The 12846-nt window shown below is 40.0% G+C and overlaps 1 protein-coding gene across 2 annotated transcripts in view; it reads left to right on the top strand.

The window, feature by feature from the left end:
* Positions 1 to 12261, top strand: part of tmem131.S (transmembrane protein 131 S homeolog) — a 92850-nt gene extending 80589 nt beyond the window's left edge. The window contains exons 34-41 of one of the 2 annotated variants that reach the window (XM_041584227.1): positions 379 to 500; positions 609 to 764; positions 3536 to 3695; positions 4860 to 4978; positions 5094 to 5193; positions 5323 to 5426; positions 8112 to 8272; positions 11445 to 12261. In XM_041584227.1, coding sequence (XP_041440161.1) covers positions 379 to 500; positions 609 to 764; positions 3536 to 3695; positions 4860 to 4978; positions 5094 to 5193; positions 5323 to 5426; positions 8112 to 8272; positions 11445 to 11735 — 1213 coding nt within the window. In that variant the 3' untranslated portion in view covers positions 11736 to 12261. Of the gene's footprint in view, positions 1 to 378; positions 501 to 608; positions 765 to 3532; positions 3696 to 4859; positions 4979 to 5093; positions 5194 to 5322; positions 5427 to 8111; positions 8273 to 11444 lie in introns of both variants that reach the window. The other variant, XM_041584226.1, reaches the window with a different exon arrangement.
* The last annotated feature ends 585 nt before the right edge of the window (positions 12262 to 12846 follow it).

Raw genomic sequence — 12846 nt, 5'->3', positions numbered from 1 at the left:
ATTATGGATGCACCAAATTCAGAATTTGGTTCGGGATTCAGCCTTTTTTTTAGGCCAAACCAAATTCGAATTTGCATATGTAAATTAGGGGCTGGAAGGAAAATCGTTCATCGTACTTTTTCCTTTCCTGACCCTAATTTGCATATGTACATTTGGATTCTATTCAGTATTCAGCCGAATCTTTCACAAAGGATTCTGGGATTCGGCTGAATCCTAATTAGTGGATTTGGTGCATCCCTACCTTATATCTGTGTGTTTTAAATGATTCCATTGTATCAGAGTACCCAGAGCATGGGAAGCAGTGTGACTTGACTGTGTTCCTTTCCTCGATGCTTTGCTGGTTAGTCTCATTTTCAACCATATGTTTTTCTATTTCAGCTCCTTGGAATTACCATATACCACACCTCTTGAAAATAAGCAAATGAAAAATTTCTCGAAGATTTCAGTGCAGAACCCATTGCTGAATGGTTTTAAACCAAAGACTTTGCAGAAAGGACGAGGTATTTTGCTTTATTTTCTTTTGTTTTTAATGCAGATTACGAATGAGTGTTTTGTTATCTTGCACTGTTCCTACTAAGCATCTAACTCTGCTTGTTGTGTGTTTGCAGGTACCAACAATAAGTTAGTGGACAACAGGCAATCTCTTGCAAAATTTCTGCCATGTCGCACTGGTCAGGAACTGGGCAACACCAGCAGTTCAGAAGGAGAGAAAGATTCCCCACCTCCAGAGTGGGACTCTGTGCCAATTCATAAAGCAGGCAGCGGTAAGTATACCTGTCCATCAATGGGATCAATGCATTGCCTGTAGTTTTGCTGTATGTACAAGGCGGCTTCATTAAAACATGCAAATGCCACCACCACCCCAAACACACACATCAAACACACACTCCTTTACACAGTGGCGTAACTTCGGATGCCAGAGCCCCCCTGCAAAAAAATTTTTTAGGGCCCCCTCTGCACAAAATAGTGGGAGCATGTCATATATGATGTCCTCAGAACTATAGGATGATAGCAAAGTGTCAATTTCACATACAAATACCCCAGAACTATAGAAGGGTGGTAAAGTGTCAATTTCACATACAAATACCCCTAGCAATTCTATGTATAAATACCACTGTGGTGGATTCATAGATAATAACCTCAGCACATATATTAAAATAAATATCAAATTTCCATGGGTTAAAAATTAAAATGGCTAATGACAGCAATGAAATAGTTCAAGTCCAATTCCTTACCAGTTATCTCCCTGTACTGAGACGGAAGGAGGGGGGTCACTGAGCCAACAATTTGCTTTTTAGCAACTTTATAGCCCAGCTTACAGAGCCAGTGTGGGCTGGAAATTTAAATCACTCAGGGGCAGCGAGTCTGTCACCGCTTGGCTCTTTTACTGGCCTTGCACCTGTCAGCCCCCCTCTCCCCTTTCTCTACCCAATGCAGCCTGGACTCAGGAAGTTCAAAAGCAGGAGACTGAAGGGTAGCGACTAGTTCTTATTCTCAGAAAGGGCCGTCCCTGTGCTGTCCAACTTCCTTGCTACAGAGGGCTGGAATTTTTCTGGTCTACATGGTGGAGGGCCTATAATGGAAACCAGTGTTAGCCCTCCCTGTTATAGACCACACCCACTTTAGATAACACCAATGATACACAAAACCACGTCTACCTTAATAGCACACCAAAAAAAGAAATGGTTGGTGCTCACTGCAGGGATATCACTCATATGTGAAAAAAGTTAAGTCCTATTAAGACATACGCTTAAATCCATAAGCCTCCTCCTCCCCTGTGGATAACACAGCACCCCCCCTCCCCGAGCACATGATTAAAATACCTTAGGGACCTCTAACAATAATTTTCAAATGCTAACCAAACCCCAGAACAAATGCCAGGCTTATGTTCCACAGACAGAGTATGGCACATACAGGGAGCATAGGGCAAAAAAAAAAAGAGCAGGAGACAGGGAAACCCATCAGGACCACACTATTATGTACTACATACAGTGACACAGTGCTGGTGCCCCATTAGCATTTTGAATAAAGTGTGAACAATGTGGGCATTTTCAGTCTGGGTCTCAGGTGTACAGGGTTTTAGAGTGTGAACAATAGAGGTGTGACAGGTGAAACAATGTGGGGGGATTACAGGGATGAACAATGCATGTGATTAGAGTCTGAATTTAAGGTTTAACCAAAGCAGGGGCTTTATATTTTACACATGGTAAGAAGACACAGCAGGCAGGCTTTCATGTGAGGGACCACACAGTTGGACAGCCCTGCCCTAGTGGATAGGAAATAGATGATTCACATGGCAGTGAGCTCGTTTCTATCCCTAGAAAGGACCTAATGCCTCTAGTGGTGAGGTACCAGGAAAGGATTGGAATTATCAGAGGCACAGTTTTCCTCCCCCCAACAGAAATTCCGAGGCAGAGTTTCCCCCCCCCCCTTATGAAATTCAGAGCTACAGTGTTCCCCTAGCAGAGAGAGGAAAGGGACTTCCGGTTCCTGATGCAACCCTCCATGCCGTCCATGATGCAACCGTGCCCGATTACAGTGTCCCCCCCCTACAGAAATTCCGAGGTACAGTGTCGTCGTCCCCCTACAGAAATTTTGAGGCACAGTGTCGTCGTCCCCCACAGAAATTCCGAGGCACTGTGCCCCCCCCCACAGAAATTCTGAGGCACAGTGTTCCCCCCCCACATAAATTTTGAGGCAAAGTGTCCCCCCCCATAGAAATTCCTAGGCACAGTGCCCCCCTCACAGAAATTCAGAGGCACAGTGTTCCCCCCCCTACAGAAAATCCGAGGCACAGTGCCCCCCCACAGAAATTCGAAGGCACAGTGTTCCCCCCCCCCTACAGAAATTCTGAGGCACAGTGTCCCCCCCCCTACAGAAATTCCGAGGCACAGTGTCCCCCCCACACACACACAGAAATTCAAAGGCACAGTGTCCCCCCTCACCCTACAAACATCCAGCGACACAATGAACTGGCGAAAACCTAAGGTAGAGGTAGCAGCCTGTACCGGGCCCCCTGTACTCCTGGGCCCCCCCGCGACTGCGGGGTCTGCTTCATCTGTAGTTACGCCACTGCCTTTACATATACAAGAGGTAGCTCAGATGTGATAATATTATCACCTAAAAAAATATTTCAATTTCTTAGTCAAACAAAATGAACTTTAATTATACTGTATAAATTATTTGACTTTTGTTTCATTCAGTCTGATATGTTCTAATTATAGCAAGCAGGCAGGAGCCATTTTGTGGGCACTGTTATTAAGCCAAACCTTGCATCATTATTTGATATAATATTTGATTGACATGTGAGATTTTTAAATGGGTTTACAACAACTATGAAATGCTTTAACAGCAAATAAAATTTGGATTTCATGTTTAATTTGAAAAGGACTTTTATTATAAATTTGTTTATGTCTTGGTGACAGGTCCACTTCAAGACATCACAATAGTATCCCTTTACTTGGCCAGTTTATATTTCTTGTTACTAATACTCGGTAATCTCTCTCTCTTTCTCTCTGCCATTTTGTTTTAGCAGCAGACAGCCTTTACAAACTGTCTTTACAAACACACTATGCAGATGACTTTTTGAAACAACGACAAACCTCACCTGCTCCTACCTCTCCTTCCCCGCCCCCGTCAGCAAACTTTGTGGCAAGAGGCAGCTACAGCAGCATTGTCAACAGCGCACACAATCTGTAAGTAATCACCAGTAATGGCTACAGGCAGGTTAGAAATAGAACAGAGCCTTCAACATTTTGTAATGCACTTGAACCATCATCAGAGGGGTTGGGTCAGGTTTCGGATAAAATCAGTGGAGGACTTTGGGTGCAGATTGGTAGGCAATGGGGTTGGGTGCAGGTTGAAACCTGACCTGGCCGACACTGGGCAACACTGTATTTACTGGTCTCTCTGAGAGACAGTCACTGCAGTGTGGCACTTTCTATTAAGGTTTGGGAACATGAAAATCAGCATTCTCATGCAATACCGGCACAAGTGTTTGCCATGCTCAGTTGCTCTAGTTTGGTGCTACATGATCAGGGCCGCATTTCTATTTTTGGCACCCATAGGCTGGCTGCTGTCTGTCAGCTCCCCTGATCTCCCTGCCCACTCCAGGTTTGTACATGCACATACGTGCACACACGGGGAGGCACATTTTTCAAGGGTCGAATTTTGGATTCATGTTTTTTTTTTGGTTCGAATATGTCAAATTTAAACACGGATAGAATGTGATTAGAGTTTTTTCTCTGAAAAAAACTTGATTGTCAAGAAGGCTACAAACATCTTCAAATTGGTCACTGGACCGCTCCCATTGACTCATACAGGAATTCGGCAGGTTTTAGGTGGCTAATAGTTGAATTCGAATTCTTAAAGGGCCAAAGTATGATAAATCTCGAAAATCGAATTCAATTTTTTAAGGTTTTGATAATTCCCTAGTCGAATTTGACAGTTCTGACCATAAAAAAAATTTGAAAATGTGAATTTTCAATTCGACCCTTAATAAATCTGCCTCTTAATGTCCCCATGGCCAAAGTGCATTAGGAAGAAGATGCGATTGGTGCCCCTTAAATCATGCTGCCCTAGGCCCAGGCTTTTGTTGAATTGCCACAAATCCTGGCCTGTACATGATAGTGGTACCCATGGTTTTGGGGTCAATATGCCTTGTATGTAATAACCAAAGTGACTTCTCTCTGAGGAATAGAATTATCTATATGCCATTAGTATTTTTCAAAAGAATAAAAGTGCAAAGCCCACTGATACAGAAAATTAAAACTTCCATTCTAGGTTAGTACATTACAGAATCAAAATATATTTCTTCAGAATATTTTCTGTAAAATAGGCTATGTCTATTTTTGTTCTAGTGATCTAAGAAGCAAAGTCACTGGTAGCAAACACAAGCTAACTAAAGCAGCCTCCTTACCTGGACAAAATGGCAACCCTACCTTTGCCGCTGTAGCTGCAGGATATGACAAAAACCCAGGTAATTTTCTGTTTAAAGGCGGGCCGCGGAAACAGTTTATTAATAAATAATAATCTGCATATTTTATTATTAGAAATGTTTACATGGTTTATAGTGTTTCTGTCATTTTTAACAGGTGGCAATGGAGTGGCTAAGCCAGCCATTGCTAAAAGTGAAGCCCCTAGCAACATTTGTGTCTCACATACTATTTCCCTTGATAGCAATGGCTCTGATAGGTAAGGATGACTTTCTATTCATTCCAGCTTTTATCTCTTGTTTCACTTTGTATAGCTTATTCAAAACTTAGATTATTAATTAATATGTTTACAAATTGCCTGATTTTTACATTTTATCTTTCTGTTTAGCTCTGGCCTATGGAGCCCCATCAGCAGTCCCAACAGCCCGGACCTAGTTCCACTCAAGTCATTCTCTGCTTTTGGACCCAGCAATTCCTTCAACTTAACAGGGGGTGAGTTTATTGTGATTTACAAGCAACTGCACTACTTTCATTCCTCACTGCTCATTATCAGGAGTCATGACCATTAGCTGCTTCATTTTTACCTTAAACTGTGTATTTTGGTGGAAACTCTTAGGGCTTATGTACAATGTCTGCTGAAAGTCTAAACTGATTGGTAGGTAGCTTTTATTGGTCACCATTTTAAAAGTAAATATCTTATTGGTACTTAAGGGTTACGTTGTGCTTTTTATTATATATGGGGGTCAATGCCTCAAGATTTTGGTACTTAAGATGGGGATTGGCAGTGCATGTACAGTTGTGTTCAGAATAATAGCAGTGTGTTTGAAAAAAAGTGAGTAAACTTCAGAACCTCAGAATAAATAGCTTTTATTTCCATAAACACAAATGCACTGGGAACACTGCACATTCTATTCCAAATCAAAGCATGTAATCAAATTTGTGCTATTCATTTAAGAAGAAAAGGGAATATTAGGCTGTTCCAGAAAAAATATGTCTTCATTCTTATTTACAAACTCAAACATTCACTGTATAAACTGAAACATTTTTAAAAAAATTCAAGATTTTGCTTTCCTTTGAATCACTGAACTAATATTTAGTTGTATAATCAGTGTTTCTGAGAACTGCTGCACATCTTTGTTACATGGAGTCCACCAATCCCGGCACTTGTTACATTACACAATTCTACTGCATTTCTTGCTTTTGCCTCAGAAACAGCATTTTTGGTGTCACCCCACAAGTTTTTTATTGGAGTAAGGTCCAGGCATTGGGCTGGTCACTCCATAACATCAATCTTGTTGGTCTGGAACCAAGATGTTGCTCGTTTACTTGTGTGTTTGGGGTCGTTGCCTTGTTGAAACACCCATTTCAAGGTCATTTCCTCTTCGTCATAAGGCAACATGACCTCTTCAAGTATTTTGATGTTTTGAAACTGATCCATGATCCCTGGTATGTGATAAATAGACCCAACACCATAGTATGAGAAACATCCCCATATCATGATGCTTGTGTCACCATGTTTCACTGTCTTCACACTGTACTGTGACTTGAATTCAGTGTTTGGGAGTCGTCTGACAAACTGTCTGCAGCCCCTAGACCCAAAAAGAACAATCTTGCTTTCATCAGTCCTCAAAAAGTTGCTCCATTTCTCTTTAAACCAGTCAGTGTGTTCTTTGGCAAATTGTAACCTCTTCAGCACTTGTCTTTTTTCAACAATGGGACTTTGTGGGGGCTTCTTGCCGATAGCTTGGCTTCACATAGGCGTCTTCTACTTCTAACAGTACTCACAGGTAACTTTAGATCTTCTTTGAGCTGATTCTGGAATTGATCATTGAGTCTTCTATCCATTCGAATTGTAGTTTTCCATTTTCTTCCATCAGGTTTTGGTTGCCATTTTAAAGCATTTGAGATTATTTTAGCTGAGCAGCCTGTCATTTTCTGCACTTCTTTATATGTCTTCCCCTCTCAATCAACTTTTTTAATCAAAGTGTGCTGTTCTTCTGAACAATGTCTGGAACGAGCCATTTTACTCAGATTATCAGAGAGAAATACACTATAACCAGCGGGCACAAGATTTGCTGACTTCCTTCCTTAAATAAGGGCCAGAATTGACACCTGTTTTTTCACAGAATGAATGACCCTCTAATTAAACTCCACACTGCTATTATTTGTAACAAGTTATTATCATTTTGAACATTGCTATTATTTAGAACAACCTCAATTAATGATTTAATTACACAGAATCAGCAGCATGGCATGACTGTTGGGTCTGTTGGGTTACTATTACTCTACTACACCTACTTGTAAATGATTTGCCATATAGAAATACAGTGGAACCTCAATTTTACATCCCCTCAAAGTTTCCCTCATTTTAGATTGTTGTTTTGTGATCCCACCTATATATCATGCATAATACATTTCCCTGATTTTACATTTTCCTGGATTTCACACCATATTTTTCCGAAAAAACGTAAAATTGGGGTTCTACTGTATAATTTCTACCTAAAATAGTGATTGGTCGGGTTAATGATGTGGGCAATGATTCTGAACACAACTGTACATGATGAGAGTGGTGTGCTTCTAATTTACCCTAGAGAAAAAATGCTGCAGGTTTATATTTATACAAAGTATAAAGCACTGCGTATCTTGACAGCGCTATATAAATAAATGATGATGATGATTTTGTTGCACACAAATCCCATCCCAATATTTTTTTATTTCTAAGATATGAAGGGATACATGCACTTTCTAACCATGAATTAGTCAAGGAAGTTGTCAGGAGAAAGAAAGAAAGGACTGGTGTGATGTTCATCTGGTTAGCAAAAACATTTTGTGGTCCCTAACCAGAAGAACTTCAGACCAGTCCCCATTCTTTCTCTTGACAACTTCCTTGACTACTTCATGGTTGGAAACTGACCAGCAGGTGGCGATGTTTTAACATAACTCAATAATAATAGATATTTATAAAAAAAACAAACAAAGAATGTAAATTGCAAAAATGCTTAGAATAGGACTCTCGTCAATTTCACATTCACTCATTTTGGTTTTATATATGTTTATATACTAAAATATCACTGAAAAAAGTGATAGTGTCCCATTAGCTTTCTCTTCTCTTGCCCACTGGCTTTTCATGCCCCGTGCCTTATTTTTCACACAGTCTTGTTTGTCTTTTCCCAACAGAGGTGTTTAATAAGTTGACATTTCCGAGGTCAGCTTACGGCCCTGATCCTCAGAAGAAATGGCGTGAATTTGAATCTACATCATCAATCTGGGATGCACCCAGCACTGACCCTATCCCCACCTGGCCAACCAGCACAGGATCTCCCACCCATACATCACCTGTAAGTAGCATTGTGCTTGCCTACAAGACTGCTCTTTTACTGGGAGTGACTACCTTCACAATCACATTCCTGCTTATGGAAATGATTCATTTAAAGAGCATACTGTGTTTTCTCTATGGGCATTGAGAGTTAGGCTCTATGTCTTTGCACGACTCCTTACTATTAGCCTCGCCGGTTAGAGGTCCTGTAAAAAGTTTATTGACAACTGTAACATTCATTTCCTATGTTGTCAATGTTAATATTACAAAAAAAACACATTATAAAACAATAATAACATAATATTGGTGTATGAGGGAATCCCTTCACATCTGCCAGCAATATGGCTGCTTCAAACAGAATGTTACTGGAATGCCCACCTTTATTAAAAAGTGCTCATGCTGTGGAAATGAATGACTCCAAAACATGACACCCATGTTTTGCCTTTCCTATGCTTAAAAATGTTTCATATGAAGCAGAAGTATAATTTTACTGTATTAACAACTCCCTCTAATTTGTTTAGCCGTCATTGATCTGTTGCACAAACAGAGCTCCACCTTTGTCGTTGTGTTCCATGGACATAACTTTTAAGATCAGCTCGTATGAACGAAAGAGACACCGATGCACTGGGCAAAATGAGACTGATCTCATCACACACTAATTAACCAATATTAACTCAAACAATAAAATGGTCATTTTCATGATCATTCATTCATTATAATTAATATAATATTTATTTCTCTGGACTAAGGGACCTCTGTAGTTTAGCGTACCAGACCTAAAAGGAGATGTCAATATTACAAAAAAAAGAAAATTCTTGTGTGTTGCACACCTTTGAGTGTACTTTTGCTGTGTATTAAGGCTGTGTGTGACCAGTCTAAAACTGCTTGTAATGTGCCCCAGACCCCAGTGTACACGTGCAACTCCCTGCAACTCCCGGTACCTGGTGTAGGTCAATGCAGCAGGATAATTAGTCAGACACAAACTTTAACTGATTTATTGAACTGAACAGAGTAGTAGAATACTGCGATAATCCCTCCAGTGGGATAACGTATGCTCCAAGACAGACAATATGCGATACAAATAGCCAGCAGCAATGATTCACACTTCAAAAGATAGTTACCCTCTCACTAGGTAATATCCCCTCTTGGGTGGAGAGCACTAGGTCCTGGGGTCTTGTTTCTTGGTACCCGATTTGGTCCTCACCTCACCCACTGTATTCAGCCTGGGGTCTTGGGTCATGGTACACTATCTGGTCCTCAACTCACCCACTGGTGTCCCTGATTTAGTGTTTCACACACCACGGGTCCTAACCTCGCTATTTCTCCTCGTTGGAGCTGCAGCTGCTCTCTAGCTGCCCTGAACTTTCACTCCTAGAGTGATTATCACAGTGTGACTACTACAGCTGTCTAATACTTATCTTTCAAGGAACCAGAGCCCTGGTCCTGTAACACCTCACTGGGAGGCACGGTCCAAGGGAAAGACCCTGAACACATGGTGCTAACCCCCTTTATATTATCAAACAGTGCCACCTAGTGGACAAACTCTGTATAGACTAATCCCAGTGGAGCCAGGAAGGGAGACCTAGTGCCTGGGCATACTAAAGGACCACCTACATGTGTTTCCATCAACATGGATTTATTTTGGGTGAGGTGATACATGGTTGTAACATTGTCTATACAATACTCTACCTGCATTGCTACTGGAAACAGTCCACATAAAAACACGGGGGAGGGGGTTGGTCTTAGTTCTTTACTAATGGTTTGTTCAAACTTCTTATGTGTCACTGTTTTCCATTTTATAACTGTTCATCTATAATGTCTAAACGATCATGCAAAGAAATTATATCTGTTTAAACGTGTGGTTTAATCGAAACTCCAGTAAAACCAGTGAAACACATATCACCCATTCTAGCCTTACCCTGAGCTGTGAACCTTGCACAGGTGTGGGATCCGTTATCCGGAAACCCATTATCCAGAAAGCTCCAAATTGAGGGACTCTTATTTCCCATAGACTTCTTTTTAATCAAATAATTCAAAATTTTGAAACTGATTTCCTTTTTCTTTGTAATAATAAAACCTTCCATTGTACTTGATTCTAACTCAGATATAATTAACCCTTATTGGAGGCAAAACCTTCCTGTTGGGTTTATTTAATGTTTGAATGACTTTTTAGTAGACTTAAAGTATAGACATCCAAATTGAGAAAAGACCCTTATCTGGAAAACTCCAGGTCCTAAAAATTCAGGGGTCTAAGTTCCAAATTACAGAAAGGCTATCTCCTGTAGACTCCATTATAATCAAATAATCCAAATTTTGAAAAATTATTTACTTTTTATCTGTATTAATGGTAATAGTACATTGTACTAGATCCAAACTAAGATATAATTAATCCTTATTGAAAGCAAAACCAGCCTATTGGGTTTATTTAATGTTTATGTGGTTTTCTAGTAGATTTAAATGGGTTTGTTTACCTTTAATTAACGTTTAGTATGATGTAGAGGGCCATATTCTGAGACAATTTGCAGTTGGATTTCATTTTTTATTATTTGTGTTTTTTTTATTATTTAGCTTTTTATTCAGCAGCTCTCCAGTTTGAAATGTTAACAATCTGGTTGCTAGGGTCCAACTTACTCTAGTAACCATGCATTGATTTGAATAAGAGACTGCAATATGAATAGGAGAGGACTGAGAAAGATGAGTTATAAAAAGAAGCAATAACAAAAAATCTGTAGCCTTACAGAACATTTATTTTCTAAATGGGGTCAGTGACCCCCATTTGAAAGCTGGAAAGAGTCAGAAGAAGGCAAATAATTCAAAAACTATAAAAAAATAAAGACCAATTGTAAAATTACTTAAATAAGTCATTCTATAACATACTGATGGTTAAACTTAAAGGTAAACCACCCCTTTAAGGTATCCAATTACAGAGAGATCTGTTATCCAGAATACCTTAGGTTCTGAACATTCTGGATAATATTTCCCTACAGTGCTCTGTTATAAATGGCTGAAAGAGGCGGCAGGGAGACTTCTCATTTTCTCGGCAATAAAGTTTTGCTATGAAACATTGCATTTTTATTATTAACAAGGATTTATTTAAGCAGCAATACGATGTGTTTATGATATGACATTTAATATATAACTTATTATTATTCTAGAAGGCTGGAAATTGTATTTTCTTTTTCTATTTTTTCCAGGCCATCCTTGGAAACACCAGCAGCCTGTGGCCTACCAGCAACCCTTTCAGCAATTCCATCTGGTCCAGCAACCCCAGCAGCCTTCCCTACACCACTAACACTCTTCCTCCCATTGATCTGATGACCAGTGAAAGCGCGTGCTCCTCCTCCAACGCCACTTCAGCAGCTGCTTCACACAACCCTGACACCATTGGAGGCCAGACTTACGATCCATGGAGGATTTGGAGTCCTACCATTGGGAGAAGAAGCTCCAATCCATGGCCCAACACCCATTACCAACCTGATAATTAGACTTCTGCTTCATTTGCTCTGTCTTTTCACGGCAGAGGAAAACACTTTCAGTTATTTGATTGGACGTTTGTCCTTTTGTTCTTTCAAACAGGCTTTTTATCTTACCGGTGTTTTATTTGTTTTTTTTTAATTCCAACTCCCAGGCCTTCTTTGAATCTTCCTTTTACATATAACTTCAGGCTGATTTTAATTCTCTCTTTTGCCTTCTATTCTGTTTACTTGATATTGCTGTTCTGTTTTAAGATGGGCAAAAAAAAAAAAAAAAGTCCTGGCAAAATCCTTGCCTTACAAAAGTAACCAACACAACACAGACTGTTTGTCTGTTCCTCTGGCGAATGCCACAATTTCATCTCCCTTTATGTTTATTTATTTATGTTGCCACTGAGCCCTGTAATAATTGCCCCAGAGTAAAGAAGATTAGTCCCATTTGATATACATATCCCAGCAAAAAGAAATCTCTATTTTTTTTATGTGACAAAGCGTGGGTCCCCCAGTATTATGTTTCTAATAAAGGCACATAGCTGTCTGTGCTATGCTGTCTGTCATTCAAAATGTGTATCCTTGTCAGCTTTGTGAACAAAATGCAGCAAGATGAGAGTCTCAGAAGCGAGAGATTATGGCTGTGCAGCTCTTCCATTTGTGTTTTTGGTTATGTACCGGGATGCATTTTATAGTTAAAGGGATACTGTCATGGAAAAAAAAATTGTTTTTCAAAACGAATCAGTTAATAGTGCTGCTCCAGCAGAATTCTGCACTGAAATCCATTTCTCAAAAGAGCAACAGATTTTTTTATATTCAATTTTGAAATCTGACATGGGGCTAGACATTTTGTCAATTTCCCAGCTGCCCCATGTCATGTGACTTGTGCCTGCACTTTAGGAGAGAAATGCTTTCTGGCAGGCTGCTGTTTTTCCTTCTCAATGTAACTGAATATGTCTCAGTGAGACATGGGTTTATACTATTGAGTGTTGTTCTTAGATCTACCAGACAGCTGTTATTTTGTGTTAGGCAGCTGTTATCTGGTTACCTTCCCATTGTTCTTTTGTTTCGCTGCTGGGGAAGGAAAGGGAGGGGGTGATATCACTCCAACTTGCAGTAAAGAGTGATTGAA

Source organism: Xenopus laevis, chromosome 2S (genome assembly GCF_017654675.1).
Source record: "Xenopus laevis strain J_2021 chromosome 2S, Xenopus_laevis_v10.1, whole genome shotgun sequence".
Taxonomy (NCBI): Eukaryota; Metazoa; Chordata; class Amphibia; order Anura; family Pipidae; genus Xenopus; species Xenopus laevis.
The sequence above is the reverse complement of the archived record's forward strand: the minus strand, read 5'-3'. Positions and strand labels throughout refer to the sequence as shown.